This window comes from Poecilia latipinna, unplaced genomic scaffold, assembly GCF_001443285.1.
Source record: "Poecilia latipinna isolate Pla-1442-1.1 unplaced genomic scaffold, P_latipinna-1.0 Scaffold884, whole genome shotgun sequence".
NCBI classification, from domain to species: domain Eukaryota; kingdom Metazoa; phylum Chordata; class Actinopteri; order Cyprinodontiformes; family Poeciliidae; genus Poecilia; species Poecilia latipinna.
Window position 1 is genome coordinate 231713 of NW_015113500.1, and position 20562 is coordinate 252274.

Genomic DNA, 20562 nt, shown 5'->3' on the forward strand with positions numbered 1-20562 from the left:
TTGCCCTGTAGCAAGGCAGAGACAGCTGCTGAGAAAACCTTCCATTCAGAGGTAAAAGTGTTAGTCAAAGTAAATATAAAACATAAGCTACTTTTACTCATTTAGAAATGTTTTAAGTTTTCTATTTGCTTGGCAAAATAAATACATTTTAACTTGTCAGATCTCTGATTTATATTCTATAGGTTTTGTAACTGGTTGTTTCAAGATACTCTGCATAAAACATTTTTTCCATGCATCTAGAAATGAATGAACGGGTAAAGTAGAGAATTCTTAAGACAACTTCTCCAACAAAAACTAGTTCAGTGTTTTGCACCTTACAGTTAAAGCAAATCAACCATTGCTTTATTATAAAAGTGTTGTATAATTACATTTTGGGTTATTCACTAGCTGTAATACAAAATGACAAAATATTATCTGAAATATATTTGGATTTTTTTATCCTAATATAGGAGCACAAGACTACATGACTAACTTCCTGCATTAAAATAGTGAAACAAGTGTTTTGATTTGCTAAATTAAAGCCCTCTTAAATCCGTCTGTTGAATTAACTCAATTGAAAGAAGAAACACGCATCGCAACACATCCAGCTTTACTCTTTATTGTGTTAAAAGCCCGTGGGGAATTTATTCATCTGAGTTAACGGTAGAAAAATTTACATTCGTGTGACAACTGAATGAAATAACGAATAAGAAAATCAAAAATTCAAAAACTTACCAAAGGGAGAAAAAAACAAGCATGTCTCATACAACAATATTAGCATTAGTAAGGATATGATTGTGGACAAATTTGAAGTAATTTTAGTTTAACTTGTTTGGAGGTGGGTTTGACAATTAGGCCAGGAGCTTAGTATTTATATCCCAGAACATTTTTTAAACTTGTGTTAGCAAGTCTTAACAGAATGTTTACTTTCCTGATTTAATGTTAACATCTGTTTTGTTAGGAATCTGTTCTTGATGTAATTTTTTTTACTATCACTGAGTGCCTAAATCTTAAAATAATAGTAGAAAAATTAAAAGTAAACCAAAAAGAATAAAACATCAAACAAGAATTTTAAGATTTTTATCAAATATTTTCTTAGCATCTATCTCCCCAGACATAACCCACCTCCAAACACCAAAACCAATGTTCCCAAGACAGCATGCTTGTCTTACTGTTCAAAGGTTTTAGTCAGATCAACTGAAATGTTCTAATTTTGCACAATTAGACCATTTATACAAATGTACAAATGCCAGAATGTACAGCAGGTAGCCCACAATAAGCCTATAATAAATCTAAAATAAAAGTTTTACTGGGGTAAAACGATAACTTTACAGTCTCTCTCTCAAAAAAAAAAAAAAAAAACTAAGTTGAAAATAAATAGCTGGAACAATTTATCAATGGAGTGATTGCAAAGCTTCACAGAAGAGCACCTGAAGTAAGAAAAGCATACAAAACCTAAATTCAAATTATTCAGCATACACTGTAAAAAAAATTTGGCAGCTTGTGTCAAAGGCCAAACGTTAAAGGGTTTTAAGGAGACACTGACAGAAATGGCATGTAAACACGCCGAGCACAGGACAAAAATGGTTGTAGATCCAACTCGAGTTAAACTTTAAATAACATTTCTGACTGAACACACTGAGGAACGGTGCAGATAGTCAAGCAGAATATTTTAACGCTACAACTGGATGCAACTCCTGATACTCGTCTGATCCTCAGTGGGAAAAATCACCCACTGTTGGTTGGTCACAGGCTCAAACATTCAGCTTCATACGCTTGGCATCGCATCAGCTACACAACTGTTTTTGTAAACCTGGAGTGGGAAACAGGACAGGCTTGAGTTCTCACACACAGCAGTCACAAGAAATATGACACATTTATGATTCATGTGGAACATTACAGGGTGGAAGAGTAAATGGGGTCCTTTAGAGTGATGCTAACTAAGGGGAGGAGTTCTAGTGGAAAATTATGAACCAAAAAAGGCATGAATTATCATGCATATCAACTATCTTTATAGGTTTCATATACTGTAAAAGTACAGCTGGTAATTTAGAAATGTAAATGCATATACAGTATATATATATTTAAAAGAATAAATAATTTAAATGTGTGAAGATGCCACATTATAGCAGTTTCTGGCAGCACAAGGAGGTTTTTGTGTCGTTTACTCACTAATGCCAACATATAAACCTTTTTGATTATTAAACATCTAGCAGATAAACTTACAGTTAGAAGGAAAAATTGGGTGAGACTGAATCTTTACTTTCAAAATGAGATTTTAAGATGGGACAATTTAACCGTTGTGTCTCAACGGTGGAAATTTAAGAGTTGAGGGAATTAGAAACCCAATAAATCCACTGCAGTTCCCCCCAAAGCATGGCACCTCTGGTAAAAACACACAAGGAAGGTATGGGGATGCTATTTTGTCTGTGTCTTTTGTAACAGTGACCCATGCAACCGACCCGTATTCCATCATTCAATGGTACGGTACAGTTAGGGCAGAGGTACTTTTGATAACACAGTCCATTGACTAGGACAAGCATGAGGCATACAAATGTGTCACATTTGTCATCTCACTAGTATGACGCCACATTAAGCACCTGCCTGGTGACAAAGGAAACGGTCTCCTGAATACGATGGGCCATAAAATATGCCTCTTCTCCATGGGCGTGGCTTCAACTGGTTCTTTCCCAGTCCTACTCAGCCAAATTCATCTCCATTTGCAGATCCTGCACAATTCTTTCCTGTCTTCTGGAACCTCCTCAGGGTGGTAAAAGCCAGATAATATGTACACGCCATTTGATTTGTAGCAGACTGCACTTGGTCGCCTGACATTCAAGCAACTTGATTGATTTATGTCAATGGACAATTGAAGGCCGGACTTTGTAAACTTGTGGAATAATATCTCAACCACCATTTTCAATTAACATGGGAAACCATAATTCCATGGTCAAACATTGAGGTCCAAACTTTTTTATCAATTGTGGTGGAAGAGAGCATGTAGAGTCAAGTGGACCAAACAACCCGCAATCAATAAATATATCAAGAGATTTTAGTGAAACTGGCCGTCCAAGGGTACATGTGTGGACTACGCTTTTATCTCATGGCCCACCCATGTTCATGTCCACATAATGAATAACACGCCGCCAATGGAGACCCACAACTTGCCAGGTCCAAACCAGACATTAACTGGGTAGAGTGAGACCAGACAATGGAGAACTATTGCATACTGCAACACACAGACTCATGCCACGTCGCTCAGTCGACACCAGGCACTGGAGGACCAAACGTGACACTTTTTTTATACATTTCTCTAACTTTTCATTCTTACCCTCCTCACCGTGTATGTTGGCAAGTTAGATTTGTCACAGTTCTAGTTATTTTCAGCATTTTCTTTATTGCTCTGACAGTAGGTATGGGCAAAGTTAGGCAAGTATCTATTTTTATGAGACTTTCTTTCTGACTCTTAGTCAACATACATCTGCCTTACCTAAATGGCATTTCCTCTGGCTGGGGGAATGGACCTCTGTTATGTCCTGTTTATACCCAACAGAACCAGGAAGTCTTGGATTAATAATTAAAATTCCGTAACATTGATCAACATAAAAAAGTATAAATTAAAAAAAAACCCTCTATAATATCCAATTTCAAAAGAATTTTCGATAATTAGGACAGTGGTAATTTCGTAAATTACAATATCTGAATGCAAGTTTTTTTCCATCCACAAAATGACTGCAAATCAAAAAAAAAAGAATGTTTGATTTTCCAATCTACCATTTCTTTCTTTGAAAGGCTTCCAGCACATTTTCACCGAGTTTAAAACTGAACTAAAAACATTTTAATGCAATTTAAATTCTTGATGATTGTCCCCAGAAAATCTCTATTTCAAATCCTCACATATTTCTATGATTTGCATTAATACTCTGTTTACTGTAGCACGCTACTCAACTTTAAAGTCCGACTAAATAATGTTTTTTACTAAAATATTTTCCACTACTGCTTACACCAGTGCCAGCTAATATCAGCACAAAGGCTTCACCACAACAGACCAATACAATTTACTCCAATTACCAGAGAAAGGCAGTAACAGCCTCTAGTAGTGCTATGTATGCTAACACATACAGTAACGTTGGCACATATAGGTTTACAGTTTGCAGTAATTCATTGCTAACTGTTGCAGTTTTTTAATTTGTCTGAATTATTCAAAGTGCTTTACAGAAAACAAATATTTAAAACAAAAGTCAAACCTAGATTACAAAAAATAAATATTTAACAGTACCTAAAGATTTTTTTTTCTTAATTTTAAGTTTACAGGCATGGATGGGTTTGCACAGTAAAGCAGATTTAGCTTACCGAACTGCAATCAATGCTGGGATTTATTTCACTTTCAAATCTAAAAATGACTTAAACTGTAACATCATGCAGGGCAGTCTACTGTTTAACTGTAGCATTAAACCATTTGTAGTGAAGGATTACACTCTATGTGCTACCCTACATAAACAAAACAGAAAACCGGTTACACAAAACTGGGATCATTTCAGGTACATGGAAACTATTTTTGGGGTGTTTTGGCACATTAAGTTGAAACAAGGTGACTATGAGGATGTGAAATGAGCATAGAACAAAAAAAAAATGAATATTTACACACACATAATCTGTCATTTTTTTGAAATTGCTCAGTTGCTCTGAATCTTTCTATTTCATCTTCTTCTCTTTCCATTTCATTTAAGCCTTCTCCTCTACCAGAAAGACTTTATCCAACTCTCTCAAAATCCACAAGTAAATCATTTTCCTTCTTTTACATCTTGAAGTTGCCCTGAGGCAAAAATCTCAGATCAGTGACCATTGTAGTAATCCCCTGCAGGATATTTCACTGGTCAAATGCAACTAAGACTCCTAAAATGGTCCTTCTACACCGCCTGCTTGATTCTGACCAAACTTTCCCTAATTTAGAACCAGTATTGAGTTCTCAGTATGTATGCTTGTTTGTAAAATGGAATAAGACCAACTTTCCTTTGTTTTTTAACTGATCGTCCTCTTTGTGAAACCATGTACAGCAAAGCAGACTTGTCCAAGGTACCAGTGGTCAAAGTTTCTTGTTTCAATTATTTCCTTACACTCAAACTGATCCTCGATCAGTCTCAGGGCAACTTCCAACTATTTTGGCACAATTTCAGGTTGTAACTCTTGCTCACTACAGCCATTTTCTGTCCTTTCAAGACAATATTGTGAAAGTGACAGAATGTGTAGTCCAGTTGACCCTGGTGGTTTCAGTGAATAATGGGAGCCGATCGGTCATTGGACATTGTCTTCTTGAGTTTAACGCCTCGCCGGATAGTCACCAGAAAGTCCTCCATCTCGCAGTACTCCGTCTCCTCCAGGAGTTCAGGGAGAGGCCGGCGTTCCCATTCTGTCAGCCGACTGCCCGGCTGAGGCGGTGGGGTAGGAGGATCTGATCCTTCGACCGGCTGCTGGGTTCCCCAGGCGACGGACTTTGGTGACAGCGGCCCGTTGCTGCTAGGTGACAAAGGGGTGGTAGGGGGGCTTAACGGGGTCCGTGGTGTATTACCATCTTCTGCTCTGCTTGGGAAACCAGGATGTTCAGGCACAGTAGGGGTTTTCACTGGGATCATAGGGGGCTTGATAGGGATTGGACCCAAGTTCAGGCCCCCAGAGGGTCGACGTAAGTTGGGTTTGGATGATGGAGTCCGTCGAATCGTAGCCACCCCAGGGGTAATGATGGCTGAGTGATTAGAAGGCAGACCGGCAGTGGAAGCAGGGCGCTTGGACTGAAACATGCGGCGGTAGGACTGACTAATGTCACTGTTCCTTGGGATGGTTGAGGACTTATCGAAGTCTGACTGATGTTCGCCCTCCTGATCAGCACCGACAGAGTAGTAGTCGCAGTCTGACACTGTGGAGAGCAAAGAAACTGTCAAGGTAAGTTTAGCCAGGATAAATGCTTAGCTAAAGCTTTTCTCAATCAAAATCTTGTCTATAATACTGTAAAAACACAAAATCTAACCATGCATTTGTCTAGTTTCTAGCACAAACATCTTGGCACATTTGAAATAAGACAACTCTAACTTACAAGTAACTGTTAAGCAAGATATAGGAGCTTGTTTTAAGTCAATAATTATTTAATATTATTGAAACAGTACTAGCTCCACCAGTATGTTAACTTATGACGAGACATTTTTTATAAGTGAAATAATTTGCCAGTGAAACTAGTACTTTTTCATCTATATTAAAAAATTAATGACTATAAATAAGCTCCTGTCTGTTTGAAAAACATCCTGCTTTATGGAATTTTACGAGGGTAAAATTATTCCGTATGTTACTGTAGTATTGTGTCAGTAGCAGTAGTAACAGTAGTAGTAACAATGTGTGCATGCACCTTGTGAAGGGATGGTGTCCTCTGAGCAGCAGGGTGTGTTGGTCTGGCTGCTGTAGCCACTGGAGCCTTGCAGCGAGTCCCTGCTGGAGCCGTGGATGTCCAGCTGGAGGCCTCGGGCCAGAGCTCTGGCCAGCTCCTCGTGGGCCTCCTTCTCCCCCTGGAGTGGAGGCAAGAGATCATCGTCAAGGTTTGCATCTTTGGCTTTTAAATTCTGTCTCTGAATGTTTTTTTTTTGTTTTTTTTCTCCTTAAACAGACTTTTGAAGACATCACAGTGTGGTTTCCTTTAATCCCCTGTTGGTCCTCAACTGGAGTGGTGACATTAGAGCCCTGGTGGCTGCTGGGATCTGTAGTATCTCTCCTGTCTTTACTCCGCCTCAGAGTGTTGACCATCGGCTGGTCGTACGGACCTGGTTTGGCCCAGTCCTGCACAAGAAGAAAAGTTCAACATCTTATTGTAATTCCATTCGTAGCAAAGATGTGGGAATGAAAATCTGTGTTAATGGGTGCAGTTAAAGCTGCACCATGCAACTTTTATGAAAAATATAGTTTTGTTAAAATTATCATTATGCCAAGACAGTATAAGACATCTGTGAAAAAAAAAACTCCTCTACTTTCTTAGTTACATTCTGCAGATTTAATAGTCTTTTGTTTTGAGTGTGAAGCTTTGCTTGGCAGCATTAAACTATCTAACCAGCAGAGGAAAATAATCTGATTTCTGTTTCCAATTTGTGCATCTTGGATGCCTCCACTATGAAAGAAAAGAGCAGAGATGAAATAAGGAAAAACTGAAGGGAAAATGGGCGGAAATCATGGAGGAATGCGGATCAAACCTTCCAGGACGGGACTCTGGATGATGGGATCACTCCAATCCCTGACGGGCCGGGAGGCGAGAGCTCTCCCGTTTGGCTGAAACCCGAGCGAGACCACGCCCAGGTAGGTGAAACACACTGATAGGAGGGCGAGGAGATGGGGGAGGTGGTGGTGGAGGAAGAGGAATAGGTGACGTATGAAGGGTGGAGGTGGGTGTCCAGGCCCTGCAGGACCACTCCGTGAAGACAGAGGGCAGCGTGATGGTCAAAGCCATTTGGCAACTGAAGGTGAGCGGGTGAAGGAGAGGCAGAAACACAAGTGCAAAATTAATGATGGTGGTTTGGTATGAAAACGTGGCGAAGATGGGAAAATTCTATTTTGTGAAGGGGTTCCGAGTGTGGGTCAACCTCAGTAGGGTAGTTTTTTGTTCTCTAAGTCGGTGCTCATTGATAACAGAATAGGCATAACCGTATTACCAGCATGTGTTTCCACATGTATTCGTTCACCTGTTGTTGCCCGGAGCTGGGCTCAGGATGTGAGGGAGAGGAAGAGGAAGAGGAGGACTCCTCATTGACAGACTGAGTGAACAAAGCAGAGACACACAACTGCAGCACAGCAAAGCACACCGAAAAACAAAACAAACTGTCTGCAAGATAAAGACAAGAGACGCAGAAACAAATAATAGAAAAAACCAACAACAAAGCGAAACAAAATAAAAGGAGCAAATCTTAATGAAATCCAATGATAGAGCCGAGGAGTCAAGACAGGCTTGTAAAAAAGCCAACGACACAGAAATTTTATGTAAAAGAAGATGATGAAGGTCAACCATGAATCAGAGATGTTTAGCTTTTTTTTTTCCCCACTGAACATTAAAATGCTGTTTGTCATATTTAACCAAACCAAGATGTCATGAGGTGAGCAGAGACATGAAGCCATGAATTTACAAACAATAACACAAAGCTGAAACATTTAGATTTTAATTGCATGCTGTACATGTTACTGGAAATGCAAAAGTTATTGCTGTATGCAACCCGGTATGCAAAACGGCAGCATCTTTCCTGCAGTAGAAGACTTTTGTATTACCTCAGTTCACAAAAATATGAAAAAAAAAAAGTCAGACTGAGGTCAAACTAAGACTTGTTAGTTGAGGTTAAACTAAAACATTGAGCAGAGGATCAGAGGAGCACATCTTTAATAAAGAGATGCTTAGAAATTCTCCAGACAGAGGTGTTCAGGTGCGTTAGGAACCAACCAGCAACCGTTACCTGCAAGTTGTCTGGAGGCATTGGTGAAGGGGATTTGGACTGGTAGGCATCCTGGGAAATGAAGCCAGAGTCATGGGAGGAGACCGAAGAGAGACGAGCCGGCGTCTGCTGGGGCAGCACCGAGGAAGATGAGGAGGAGGAGGCACGGTAACGAAAGTGGGAGGTGGGGGAGTGGCAGTGTGAGCCGCTGGAGCGAGAGTCGCTGCTGTTCACGCTGTTCAGGCTGCTGTGTGACGAAGGAGAAGGAATGTTAGATGGCTCAACTTCATTAAAAGGGAAAGTGTGTTTGGGGAAAACTCTTGTTTGCTTGGGATTTTTGTGAAGACGACATATTGCCTTTATTCATTCAAAGTCCTACTATGCTAATGCTAAATTTGTAAAGAATGAAAATCAAAAGGGCAATCATGTATTGGAACATAAAAGAAAACCCCGATGCTGTGCATATAGACAGAACAATTTATGATTCATTTAGAGATTCTTAAAGTTTAAGAACTTAAAAGCAGCAACAGTTGCATCCAAGTTTGGATCATCACTTTTTCACAGTGAGTCAAGCCAGACCGCAATCGGTTTTCTAAGATAATTATATCTGGATTGACACCAAAACCACAGAGATAAGTTTGCACCGAGACCAAAAGACAAGTTTATCCTCAGAAGCATAAGGACAAGAGCAGATTTTATAAAATGTTCACAAAACCTACTGAAAAACTAAGAAAATTGGGATTTTCAGGAAAAAGAAAAAGTCAAACAAAAAAAAACGGTCAACGTAGTAACCACAAGGTGGCAGTAGGGAATTGATTCTCAGTTCACCAAGTTTGGTTGCTCAGATAATGAACAGTTTGGTATCCGTCTGCTGGCTGAACCAAACAGGCTAAGTGATCCAAAACACTTAAAGCTCCAAGTCTTAACCCATAGAAAAATCCAACAAAGACTCCCAGAAGGGCTGTAATTTATTTATTTTTTAAAATACTCAGAGATCAGACATTAAAAAATGTGAAGCATAAAATCGTCATAAACGGTGGAGAAAATATACAGCAGATAAAAAAGAAGTCTAAATGCATTTAAAAATATCCTATGAGTAAATGCAAAATAAACAAATGCAGAGAAAAAGCACTGTCCTAAATTAACAATTAAATGACAAAAGATAATAAAATGAGACATAAAATCCACAGTTAGGTGAAAAAAACCCCCTAAAACTAGCAAATGTTCCCAAATTGGTCCAAATGGTCTTCTGAAGCTGTAAAAAGTGCAGCCAACGATAAAGACACAAAGGATTCAGTTTGTGATTGATTGATGTTCTTATTGAACCTTCCTGGTTTTCTGGTTTCATAACAATGTTAAGTGCAGGGCTCTGCTGTCAAACACACCTGCACATGCTGGACTTCCTGGATACGGTGGTGCTTGGAGAGGAGGGAGGAGTTTGGTAAGACCAGGTGCACTCTGAGCCCTTCAGGTCTACAATTACCTGCAGAAACAGGGAAAAGAAAACAGTCTTTAAAAAAAGGAGGATTAAGGAAAGTTTCTGGTTCTGACGCTTCTTTGTGGAGAAGGAGATGGCATGGGAGATAATGCTCTTGATATACAAGTTCATTAGCATTATATATATATATATATATATATTATATATATATATATATATATATAAAAACACATCTGCAAAGTTTGCATTAACCTGTGGATGGCAGAAAGAAAACATAAATTCAAGGTTCCAACATGTTTCATATAAATATTCCAGATTTTTCCATATTAAACTCTCCAATGTGTTACACCAATTTAAAATGTTTAAATACCAAGGTTTATTGAGAAGTTACAGCAGGTAATGAAACGAAAGGAAAATGATAGAAGGGATAAAGAAACAAATGGAGAAATAATGAAAGAAGGAAAGAAAAAAGGAGGGAAAGGACAGAAGGAAATAAAGACATGAGTTAAATTGTTGTCAACTACAAGCAAAATAGGAATCGTGTTATATTTTATTTATAGCTAAAGAAAATCTCTTGCTTGTAATTATGCAGCATGATATGTTTAGGTTTACTGCTGGTTTCTAATGTAAAGAAACATTAAGGATTCATCTGATGAAGGTAATTAACGTCTCTGGAATAATGTTCTTTCACTTATGCAGAAATAGATGTTTAATTATTTCTACTGGAATCATTTTTTTTTTTTTTTTTGCAAAGTGTAGTAGTTATAAAAGATGGAAATTATTCTTAAACGATACGCTTTTCACATAGATTTGATCATTTGAACTGATTTATCCACTGCTGGCAGAAACTGTGTCAGAGTAAGTGGAGGCCGACCATCTGCTAGTTGGCTTCCAGCTCCGTCAAACAGGTTTTGGCTCCTTAAAGGACGCACATACTCCCACTTTTCAGTCAATGAACAATTATCCAAAATGTGGTGTTCCAGTTGGATCTGTACTTCACAGAATTCCGTCCAGAACTCCACTAAACTGCAACGTCTCAGATAAAATAAAAACATTTGGAAAGTTGGACTGAAAAAAACAAAAAAGAAAAAGAATCAACTAATGATATTTTCTGAATCACTGATCAGCTTTCTACATTATTTTCAACCTAGTTGCTTAGTTAAAAGTTTAAAGTGGAATTCTTACTTCTGTAGAGCAAATATGAATTAGATTAAAGCTGCATTAGAGGAAAGAAATATTAGGAGCTTGTTGGAGCTTCATGAAGAGAAAGAAAAGCAACAAAAATTTATAAGCAAGAACTCTGATTTACAATGAAACGATGAGCAGGTTTTTGTCTCTGACAGTTAATCTTTGTTCATACAGGAAGTTTGAGAAATAACTGAGAGTGTATTAGCATGCACAGCTAAGCAGAATCAGATTCATCTTGTGTCAAACACTGGTACCTGCTCACTGGAGGCAGGCAGCTTGTGTGGGTCCATGGTCAGGATCTTCAAATCATCTGTGAGAGTCTGGAGGTGGGTGATCTCCCCCAGCATGGACATCTCCTCATCCTGACATGCAAACACATCAGATCAGAGCGCTCCAAGTCTGCACAACTAAATAACTGCAGAATGAAGTCAGTCATTTTAAAAATGAATGCTCAGTATGATTATTATGTAGAATCTGATGATTTTAGCAACCTTAAAAATATATATTACTATGACTGATGTGGAAACACTAATCTTTCTTCACACAATTTCACATCAAACCATTTGTTTGAAAGCATAAACATTTTTGAACGCATCACTGACCACGACTGGCCGCAGCATGGAGACAAAAATGCAGAAACGGCTTCTCTCCTCCACCAACGCCCTCCGCACCGCCTGCTTCTCCGTCTCCTCCAGCAGCAGGTACTTATCGCTGACGTCCTGCATGGCGCTGTCCAGCTGGGGCTGAAGGTCTCCGCGACCTAAACACACAGATTTAGGTAGACACAGCTATAATGCATCATACCGCAGAGGAAAAGCTAAGACATGCTCACACAGGTTGCCGTCTGCTGTGCTTTGCATATTCATTACCTTACGGCTTTTTTTATTACATTTTGTCAAGTTTTAATCTGAATTTTAATAGGAATTTATATCTTACACAAACACAAATTGGTATTTAATTCTGAAGGAGGATTTTTTTTTTCCTTTCATCAAATAAAAATAATAAAATTCTGGCGTGCATAGGATTTAACCCCTTCTCCTTTGATATCCCTAAATAAAACCCAGTGAACCAATAGTGTTTAACAAAATACCATGCAGCTGATTAATTTCCCACTAAATATTTACTTTGCTTAGTTAGAAACATTAAAATTCAAGAGCTAAACTTAAACAATGCAATTAAAAATCATATATTTAAAGATAGTTTCAAAATATGAATTTTTTTTTTTTTTTTTGGAAAAAAAGTCTTTGCCATACATTAATTAATAAAAAAGGGGGTCAAACTGCTCAGAAAAAGAATCAAGAAAAATAAAAATATGAAAAAAGAATCTGAGATGGCAGTCAAACAGAGACCTGGATTTTGGATCAAACTCTCTGTGTGGTACATGGGGACATTTTATCACGCTGATGTCATCATAATTAAGATGAGGATTTAATGGCTAGGAGAAACAAAGAGGAAATAAAGAGGGAGGGGGCGGACAGCTTCAGGCAAACCAAATCCAGTTTATCATCCAGCTGTGGGATCCAGTTTCACCGTTCAGAACTTCTGTACAGACCTCTGTTCTCACACTACAAGCACTCCAACGGCTTCACAACAATAAGAGACTCCCACTAACCAGTAAACCACATCACAGATTCAAACAGCCAATCAGATGAGCTGGGAAACAAACAACTGCTGGAGTCCAATTAAAACACATTATTAGAGGACTGCTAATAATCTCTGCAGTTTTGATGAAGAAATGGAAACATGTGGAATTACTCAACTGCTTTTGGAAAACATCTGGCTTGATATGTTTTTATGTGAAGCATGCAGCCAAACCAGATTCATTTGTAAAGGGACAGAGTGTAATGTTCCACAGAAGACCAGCTTCGTCTGCATGCTCAGACTTCACTCTACCAGCTACTGTAACAGGATATATGTCCCATCATGGAAGCGTCCCCCCCCTTTAGGTGCTGAAGATTATTAATTTTAGAGAGTCTGTCAGTTATGTTGTCCTCACAATCCCCTCTGATGGCATCATATTTCAGATCCTGCTCAACTCTATAGTCAGTTTATTCTCATCATGTTTACTTTCAAACCACAAGCTTACATTAAAAGATTTGGTTGTGTCCCTGCTCTTTAAAATAATAATAAAAAAATAAAAAAAACTGGTTTAAAGTGACAGTTTAAATAAGTAGTCATAAATGGGATTTGTTATAAATGAGTGTTAATTTACAGAGAAAGAAGCTTTGGTATGAATGTTTCATTAGTCTTTTACGTATGTATATGGGAATGGTTACCAGTGTCAGAATATATCTAGCGCTAAAAAGCTTAAGATGTTTCAGTCATATTGTTCCTTCAGCTCAAAGTTCTTTTAATGAGATTCCAGAGACGGCGCTAAAGTGACCAAAGTTTTCTCCAGCAGCAAAAAGCATAAAGTATTTTTACATCGCCCCATCTCCACCTTTTGCTGCACATTGATGGTCAACTGGCTGAAAAAAGGGCTTTATGTATATTCTCACTTACAAAGAAGACAAACTCAGATGTTTGGAAATAGATGGACAGTAACAGTGTGCAAAGTAAAGGAGTTCATCATCTATTAAACAGTAAATAATTATTATAGATAAAACTAATGAATTAACTAATGAAGTAACCCTACCCTAATTCAATGTTTGATTATTTCTGTAGTAATACCAGTAACTATTGCATAACATTTAAATCAAGTTATACATTTTCATTTTTGTGGAACTACAGTTGCCTCATATGCTGAACTAGAAAGTTCAGTGCTCTATCAGCCGCCCCAATTGGTCAGGTAATTAGCTGAATTACTCAGAAGATGGGTTTAAGGCAGCAGGAATGTAATTTACTTAAAGTCAACTATCCTTTAAACAATAACTATCTGACCCAATGAAGAATGGCTCTACTGCTTTCAGTCTATCATGGGTTTGTTCACAATAAAAGATGACAAAGTGTGAAATGTTTGTCGCAATGTCCTAGGGCTCAAGCTGCTTAGAGTTGCCAACACATCCCATTTAGTCCACTAATTTTATTATTCACTGCAGCTTTTGTTTGTTTCTTGCACCAGAAAGGCTTTACTTTTTTCATCCTTTAAGATTCCCGCTTAGAAATCCAGCCTTCTGTGTTTGATGGCAGACATAAACATGTAATTAAAGTTCTTCATTCCTCCAGCGAGGTCCAAAGCCAGCTTCTGTGGCGAGGCTGACTGATAGGAGCAAAGTCTGTCTCCTTCCAACTAAACTTTTCCAAGCAGATGCTTCAGTGATAAACAGAAAAAGCCTCGCTTTCAAGAGACGGGAATGTTTTTTTTTTTTTTCCACGGTTTTTATAGTTTTCTTCATTTCACCCTCTTTCTTTCATTTTCTCCTCTATCCATTCTTCCTTTTTTGTTCATTACAATCCAGCCAAGACAAAAGCCCAGTTAATCCATTTGAGATAGCAGTTGCTCAAATTTCAGCTTATATTGGGTTTAGTGTGGTGTTTATGGAGGTGGGTTTGAGAATGTCTCATAAAGGGGCACATCGCAGGGTGTAGGCCTACCTAGAAAAAGCTTCCCAGCCAGCATGCCTAGGTGGGCCCCATGTGGGGAAAAGGAGGGCAGACTATATGGGTCCCATATGGGTTTGTCCGCGGGTTCCATGATGGCCCCACATGGGTTTGCCCATGGGCCAGAGCCCACATGGGCCCTGCATGGGCCCTATATGGTGGTGGCCCACATGGGTTTTGTCCAATTAGGGCCCATGCAGGGCCCATGTGGGCTGTGGCCCTACATGGGCAAACCCATGTGGGGCCATCGTGGAACCCGCGGACAAACCCATATGGGACCCATATAGTCTGCCCTCCTTGTCCCCACATGGGTCCCACCTAGGCATGCTGGCTGGGTTTTGGTCTCCTTACAGTTTCCTTTATTTCTGGTTTTGTCACACTATCATGTTTTGGATCAAACTCATTTTTAAATTTGACGAAGATAGTTTGAGTTGATACAACATGCAGATTATAAATGACGATTTTATTTGCAAAAGTAATGAGATATTCATACCAACAGGTCTCACTTGTTCCAGATAGGATCAGAGTTCATGACTCAACAATAAAAGAGACGCTGGGCAAACAAAGCATTCACAGGAGATACTTTTTCACAACACTGCACACAGATTCATATTCTGTATATAAAAATCTTTCAGAACATAATTTAAAGAATCTTTGATATTTGTTTATTCACTTTCTTACATAACATTCATCCAATTCTATCAGCTGTCTCTCCTCCCATTTTTCTTCTTTGAAACTCCCTCTACTCTTAACATTCAAAGCCACGGCAAAGGGAGTTTCCTCTCGGGCACCAATAATAGCCTGGGAGTGCCAGACGATCGAAGCGGCTTGACCACATCTGAGGGTCCTCTGGGGTCAATCTAAGGTCCTGTTTATTTTCTTCACAAGGCTCAGCTCAAACAAGTCTTTTATCATAAACTTCTGAGTTCTGTCATAATGCAATCCATGATTCAGACTGAAATTACATGTAGTAATTGCACTGATCTTTTCCAAATCCTTTAGCTTATCAATATTGTGTCTTTGCTTGATGGATTATTGGGGCAGTTTAAGAATTTTCAGAAACTGTTGACCTTATAGAGCCTCCAAATTATGAGGTATCAAAATATGTTTTCAAGACACTGAGTATCTGCTCAGGCAAAATTTCACTAATCCCAAGTCTTCAAATGGCTCACGAGGAGTACAGTTGGGGAGTATCAGAATAAATCAGCAAGACCGAGATTAGATATTTAGGTGCTGGCCAGAAATAACTCTGTAATGGATGTCAACATTTACCTCTGGCCCCTTCAGAGAATAATCATCTCCACAGAATTGAAACAACATGTTCTTTACCCTCACAAACCGATTTCAGAATGCACAGACAGTTGTTGTCATGTTTTCCATATTAAAAGCTGCAGAAATATCCAGTAAGATGGTATCAAAGAATTGAGCATATCGGTTATTTCATTGAAAAAATAAATAAATAAATAAAATCAAGCAACTAAAATATTTCTTGTGACTCACACCAATAAACTGATACTTCTCAGCTTGACAGGTGTTGAGAAAAATATTTAAAGGAGGAGAAATAAAGTCAAACTCTTTGAATATGCAGCACAAACAAAAGCTTTGAAATTTAGTATGAATTTAGGTACGTCCTGCAGCAGCAGCTGCTAAAAGATGCTGCTGCTGTTGAAGTCCATCAGTAAGACGATTTAACAGCATATCTCTGTCATGTTTTCAAAGTGTTTACTGTGTGGAATTTCAGTGTTTCCTGTTAGGATCTGCTGCCCTTCTATGGTTTTATGTGTTCGTGTCACTCGCGCTTATGGAAGTCATGGTAAGTTTTATTGAAGAAGCAATAAAAAATGTTTTTCAGTAAGGAATCTTGTTTAGCATAAAACTGGGCTTTGTTGTGTTCAGGGCCTCGGCTTTCGTGAGTCACAAACATTTAAACAGCATGAGAACATTTTTTTGTTTTCGTCTCCCCCGTTGACAAATGTGGTCTGGGGGAGATTTATAAAACTCGAGACATCAACAGAGGGCTGGAGATGTGTTTGTTATTTAACATCTGACATTACGACTGTTGATGTATTTACAATCTTTCACCTCCTCTTTGCGGAGTACCGTCATGATATGTTCCAAATAAATCCCTGGTTATAAAACTGAGCTGAGCTACTGAGCTGTACAAACAAAACTAAAAAAAAACAGAAGAGGTATCATGAATAGAAATAGTCAGTCTCTCTTTTTTTTTTACTGAACAACCTGGAAGAGTTTAACAAGATAGAAAAGAAAGATTACAAACCATTAACTTACCGAAAAAATCAGCTGTATAAAGTTGATCATGTTGGACGGGGGAAGACCAGGGAGGGAGGAGAACAAACAATGTTACATTGTTACTTAATGTCAGACTTTAACATTTTGTTAACTGACATTTTTCTAATCATTTATTTTATTTATTTCACCAAATAAAATATTGCCACACAGTATCAAGGGATATCAAGGCTGTAAATGGAAAAGGTTTCAAAAAACAAAACTTTTTTTGTTCATATTTTTTCAATTTCCTTTCATGAGATTTCAGAGAAAGTACCAGAGAAAGTAGAGCTACATCTAGCTGGATAGAGTATAGAGTTACACAGTACTTTATACCCTCCCATGCAATTGGTGCTATATAGATAAACCGGATTGAATAGAACTACTACAGCTTGCAAACAATGAGTTTCTTATCTGTAAAGCAGCAGAATGCAGGCTGGCTAACCAAGTAGATAGTCTGACTAATCTGTAAAATGTTAAGTCTGAATCATGCTAAAAAAATTAAAAACTAAATTATCTGAAATGATTATGTCAGATTGTTTTGTTGCATAAGGAAACTCGTTTTACATATAAATAGAGTCCAAATTATATATATATATATTTTATTCTAGCTTTTTGAGAAAACCATGCCTGCTTCTACTAACCCTTGCCTAAATGACAACTTTTACTTGTAAGCTTAAAGAGCCAAGATAAAAAAAAGAATACAAACCTTTCTTTGCTTTCTTCTGCAGCTTCAAAGTGTCTGATGATCTCTTTTTGATCTCCTGACGGGCTTTTTTATACTCTGTCAAGTGACAATTGCACAAAGAAAAAAATAGAAAAACATACCCAGGGCTTGATTCTTAGTGTCTCATACAAACTAATTCAGAGGAATACAAGCAAGAGTGCTTATGAAAACCTTTGGCATGGTCTTTGTCCAGAGTATTAGCCACTCTCTTCCATTCCTCCATCTGCTCCTGCAGAGGGTTAATCAGGCAGTCCAGAAACACCCTGGAAACATAAACACACTGTTAAGGTTTTCCAGAACAAAACACTCCGGAACAAGATTTATTTTACATTTGTTCCATAGAAAAGAGTTAAAAGTTTAGAGTTAGTCAATTGGAAGATCAGTTTTATGGAAAATTTGAGTGCAAATTTAAATGACTTACCAAGGAGGATCAGAACATCTACATCGCAGGTAGTAGATGTAGAATTTGCAAGTATTTTAAATTGTTGTGTTAAAGAAATAACTGCAGCTCCTGCTAAACTCTCTTTGCTGGAGTCGAATTTAACCTGTTTCACAAAGTACCTTTGCAGTCCTAGAAGTGATTATTTTCTAAAATATCTTCACTCTCTTCGGCTTTTAACGTTACTTGGACAATGCTTTTGGTTTCTTTTGTCCTGGTAAAATCTATAATTTCATCTTATGAAAACCTCAGGATCAGCAGAGGAGCTGAAGGACGGCCCACATGGTATGCAAATCTTTTGCCCATTTCAACCTGACTGACTCTCTCATTCTGAACTGTGGGACATATCGGACTCACACAGGGCCAAGCCATCACACATTTTTGAGGAGAAATTTATTTAGGGAATGAAGGAAAAAGACTAAGTGTGAGATGAGTTACCATTATGCAAAGTTAAAAAAAATAGTTTTTATTAGGAAGACTATGAAGAAGATGGTACCCATTTATCACACACTCGTATCTACTCACATGGAAAACTGACGGAGCTTGGCCTCGATGCTGCGATGCCTCATGCACATCCTGGTGAGCGCTGAACCGATATCTCTGGTCCCTCCTGACAACAAAAACAAACAAACAGTCTGTCGGCTTTCAAAACCTGCAACAACTGATCAACTGTCTTCAAATAAAAACTGCACAGACAAAAAAAAAAAAAAAGATAGTGTGTTGCATAGCAACACGAGTATAAGGTATACAACCATTATTGTGCTGCGCTATATTTTCACGTAAATATCGTATTGATTCCAAAAGCACACACACAAATGATCACATTTCTACCCATATATATTGACGCCCATTCATTTTAGTAACTGCATTTATGCCCCACACCAAACACTTACCCTAACAATCATAGCCCCAAGTTAACCAAAGTTTATTTCACACATTACCTCTAAACCTAAAAAAGAAGAAACAGTGTCATTTCTACCATATTTATAAACAATATGTTGTTTATAATGTTATATAAACAATACATGGCAGGAAGATCACTCCCATAGAGGGAAGAAAAAAATTGCTCATTGCTAAGCTTCTTTAGCAATGAGCTATAGCTCATTGCTAAAGAAGCTGGCTGTTAACAACCTGCTGTCCCCTGTATATCAATAGAAAATTGTGTGGAAGAAAGAAATAATGTAAAACACTTGCACAAGCATTAGGTGTAACTGCAGCTTTGTGAGTTGCTTTTGAAGCAAAGCTTGTTTGAGTGTTAAGGTGTAGACTGCAGCATGTATGCTGGGCACATCTGTGTGGTGGATCAGCTGCAATTGTCGTGTTCTTGGAGGTAAACCAATCCATCTAAGGGGAAAAAGAGCTGGATTCAGTTGACCCATTTCAAATTAATTATTAATTTGGAAATCCATATCCTAGAGACTGAATGAAGAGTGGCAGAGGCACAGAAGTTGCTTAATGTCTATTGTGACACTTCCACAGCTGGTGATGATTTGAGGGGTCTATATGTCATCAGATGGTTTTAGTCCACTGTGTTTTGTAAAGTCTAAAGTCAGAGCACTTCACTGTTCCCTCTGTTGACAAGCTTTATGGAGATGCTTTATTAACTTTCTGGAAGGACTTGGCACCTCCCTACGCTGCCAGCAGCACCAATGGATGCTTTAATGGGACTGACAGGCCAGCAGGCTGCCAGGAGCATCTCCAAGAGGAGAAACATTAAACCCAACAGGACAGACAGGCTTCTTGCTGCTGCAATAAATGCAAAGGGATCAGTGACAAACTGTTCAATAGCCTGAATTAGTTACTAATCTTATGTAATGTTTTAATTTTCTGAGGAACTGAATTTAGGTCTTCATTAGCCGAGATCCCTTATCAAAACAAGCAAAGGTAAATGTTTGAAAAATAATCTGGTGTAATGGATCTACAGAGTAGAAGATTTTACGTTCCAATGTAAGTTGATGTAATAAGTAAATTTTGTTGATGCAGACCCGTATACAAACTGACCAGTATACTTTTATACTGCTTTTGGGGTTACATTCCTTTTGCAGAAAAGGAATGTAATAAAGGACCTCCTTTATTGCTTTTTTAAGCAATAAAAAAGTTAATTAATAAATCCCAATCCCAAAATAGTGCAGGATTCCCATTAATTCCAGTTTATGGAAGTGATTTTACAATACTACAGCTAGATGGAAAACACAACTTGAAACAGTCAAGATAAATAATCGTTAATGCCTAAGGTGTATTGACCATTCAGAAACACAAACAGCAGCAGTTCAAACTTGTGCACACTGCATAGTGTAAAACCATCCACAGGTCTGCAAATGTCAAACACTGCTAACGCTTCTCCACAAAGAGTCGGGTAACAATATCCAACATCATTCCATGTTAAACCTCTGGATTTAAAGCACTGAAAACTTCAAAGTTCTAAGTTTTCACTCAAGGTGCATAACATTTTTTTTTTTTTTTTTTTTTTTTTTTTGTATTAAGGTGCTTGGCAGGTCACTTGTTCCCCAGA

The 20562-nt window shown here is 38.2% G+C and overlaps 1 protein-coding gene across 4 annotated transcripts in view; it reads right to left on the bottom strand.

Annotated features, from left to right (window-relative positions):
• Positions 1 to 582: 582 nt before the first annotated feature.
• LOC106957182 (MTSS I-BAR domain containing 1) overlaps positions 583 to 20562 on the bottom strand; it is a 53754-nt gene continuing 33774 nt past the window's right edge. The window contains exons 4-16 of one of the 4 annotated variants that reach the window (XM_015048451.1): positions 18576 to 18660; positions 17783 to 17874; positions 17594 to 17668; positions 16888 to 16899; positions 11661 to 11818; positions 11313 to 11420; positions 9818 to 9915; positions 8454 to 8679; positions 7695 to 7766; positions 7209 to 7469; positions 6634 to 6801; positions 6377 to 6533; positions 583 to 5893 (exon numbers count right to left, since the gene is read on the bottom strand). In XM_015048451.1, coding sequence (XP_014903937.1) covers positions 5250 to 5893; positions 6377 to 6533; positions 6634 to 6801; positions 7209 to 7469; positions 7695 to 7766; positions 8454 to 8679; positions 9818 to 9915; positions 11313 to 11420; positions 11661 to 11818; positions 16888 to 16899; positions 17594 to 17668; positions 17783 to 17874; positions 18576 to 18660 — 2156 coding nt within the window. In that variant the 3' untranslated portion in view covers positions 583 to 5249. The remainder of the gene's footprint in view (positions 5894 to 6376; positions 6534 to 6633; positions 6802 to 7208; positions 7470 to 7694; positions 7767 to 8453; positions 8680 to 9817; positions 9916 to 11312; positions 11421 to 11660; positions 11819 to 16887; positions 16900 to 17593; positions 17669 to 17782; positions 17875 to 18575; positions 18661 to 20562) is intronic. The other 3 variants (XM_015048452.1, XM_015048453.1, XM_015048454.1) reach the window with 3 other exon arrangements.